This window comes from Sinocyclocheilus rhinocerous, unplaced genomic scaffold, assembly GCF_001515625.1.
Source record: "Sinocyclocheilus rhinocerous isolate Xijiao unplaced genomic scaffold, SAMN03320098_v1.1 scaffold4088, whole genome shotgun sequence".
NCBI lineage: Eukaryota > Metazoa > Chordata > Actinopteri > Cypriniformes > Cyprinidae > Sinocyclocheilus > Sinocyclocheilus rhinocerous.
This window is the reverse complement of record NW_015628314.1, coordinates 108,246-110,699: the sequence shown is the minus strand read 5'-3', so window position 1 is coordinate 110,699 and position 2,454 is coordinate 108,246. Positions and strand designations below refer to the sequence as shown.

At 45.8% G+C, this 2,454-nt stretch overlaps 1 protein-coding gene across 1 annotated transcript in view; it reads right to left on the bottom strand.

The window, feature by feature from the left end:
• The window catches only part of col14a1b (collagen, type XIV, alpha 1b), a 64,573-nt gene that overhangs the window by 33,213 nt on the left and 28,906 nt on the right, over positions 1-2,454 (bottom strand). The window contains 4 exon segments of the mRNA XM_016548824.1: positions 400-450; positions 553-685; positions 807-946; positions 1,085-1,211. Coding sequence (XP_016404310.1) covers positions 400-450; positions 553-685; positions 807-946; positions 1,085-1,211 — 451 coding nt within the window.

Genomic DNA, 2,454 nt, shown 5'->3' with positions numbered 1-2,454 from the left:
CACACTCACACACACACACACACACACACACACACACAGACACTCACACACACTCACACACACAGACACACACAGACACACACAGACACACACAGACACATACACACAGAGACAGACAATGAGCTGAAGCCATGATGATCCGAGCGCATTCAAGGTTTCGGTGGTCAGCAAAGTGAAAGAAATCAATCTTTGCGATGTTTTCTGTAGTGACTGAGTCATCAACTGCTGTTCTGAAGGTTAATGAAATGTTTGGGGAAATGCAAGAAGTTCAGAGGAGCAGAAGTGCCACGCAAACAAAAAACACAGCTATTGCGTGTGCATGAACATGTCTGTAAGAGACTGCCGAAGAGCATTTCTGACGCAGGAAAACATCTGCTAGGAACACATGAGAGATTTTACCGGCTGTAGTCGTTCTGACGGTCGTCGTCACAACTGTTGTTGTTCTGGCGACTTCAAACAAAATTAGAGACAAAAAAACACATTTTAAGTTTCGTGATTCCGGTCAATATTCCGACAGCACTGGGCTTAATGAACGATCACGTGACGTCAGACCTGTGGTCTCACTGATCTCCACCAGATCGCTCTCAGACTCGTCTCTGTAGATCGCAGACAGAGAAACTTCATATTCAGTCAAAGGCTTCAGACCCGTGATGACAAACCAGTTGGAGTTATCATTGATGAGAACCTGCAGACGAACACAGAGTCATCAGACGGACTGATGCAGACAACAGTGATGAGATCGCTGGTGTTTCGTTTTCAACAAGACAAATGCAGAGACAGACGGGCAGACAGACAGGTGTGTGCACCTCTTTAGTCTCTCCTCCTGCTGCGGGTCTCCAAGTGAGTCTGTAGAAGGAGACGTCAGAAGCGGCGTCTTGCCACATCACTCTGAAGCTATCGGTGGACACGTCACTGCTGCGGAGATTCAGCGGCAGAGGAACCTCACCTACAACACACACACACACATTAAAAAAAGAAATATGATTTCAATTTACAACTTGATTGTATGTTTTTTTTTTTTGCATTTCAATTATATTTGAACTTAATGTTATTTTTTATATATTAATGCTATGCGTGTCCTCACTGGTGGTGAAGCTGTCCGTCAGCGGTTCTGCTTGTCCCTCGTCATACAGGGCAAAGATGGCGACGGTGTACTCCGTCAGAGAGGTCAGGTTACGCAGCAACAGCGTGGTGACCGGACCCACTTCCACCTGAGGTCACCAAAGGGTCAAAGGTCAGAGACATGCCAAAACAATTCAGTTCACAGTGGCCGGATGCGGTCTCACCTTATTGGTCTCCACAGCGTCCGTCTTCACATAAACAATACGGTAACCTTTGACCTTACGAGACGCCGCGTCCCACGAGAGTTTAGCGGAGCTGTGACTGACGTCTGAGATGCGCAGATTACGAGCCGGAGTCAGACGGACTGAGAGCGAGAGAGTCAGACAGATGATATTATCAGCTCTTCTCTGGTGAAGGCTAGTATTTAGCACACACATGTGTTTCTCTGATGTGTTGCGTGTCTGGGGTTTGGACTCACGCGTGGTCTCCTGCGCGGTCATGGGGTCACTGGCTTCCTCTCCATACAGGGCATAAACAGTCACTGTGTATTCGGTCGCAGGAGTTAAACCTTCCAGTTCAACCTGAGTCACGGAGTCGGACACTTTAACCTGTAAACACACAAACACACACTCACTAGTAAGGGATACTCACAGATCTGAGAGCATCTACATTCATGCATGTTCCAGCCGGGTGTCATCGACTGATTCTAGTCCAAATCTTCACGCTGGACATTCGCATGCAGTGTGAGAGGACCTGTAGTGTGTGTGTGTGTGTGTGTGTATTCCACCTCCTTCTCGTCCGCGGGGTCACCCTCCGTCAGAGGCGCGTACAGGATCATGTACCCAGAAGCCCCCTCTGCCTCCCGCCAGCGCGCACGCATGCTACTGTGAGTGATGTCATGCAGCTCCAGATTACTGACCGTCGGCAACGCCACTGAACGACAAACACAACAATCAACAAACCATACAGACACAAGAAGTACTGCAGGATTCACTTCTGCAGGAGAATAAAACAGATCAGACATATACAACTGATCATTTCAGCACAGATCAGATGAGTTTAACATATCAGACATATTAAACAGATCAGGTGAGTACTAATAGATCAGATGCACAAATGATCAGTTCAAAACAAAATAACAGATCAGATGTGAAAATAAATCAGATGTAATGAATAGATCAGATGTAATAAAAGATCTGATGTAATAATAGATAGGACGGTGTATTAATAGATCAGATGTGATTATAGATCAGACGTGTATTAACAGATCACATGTGGTAACAGATGAGATGTGATTTTAGATCATACGTGATAGATCAGATGTAATGATCAGATCAGATCTGATAACAGATCAGATGTGATAATAGATCAGATGTAATGATCAGATCAGAT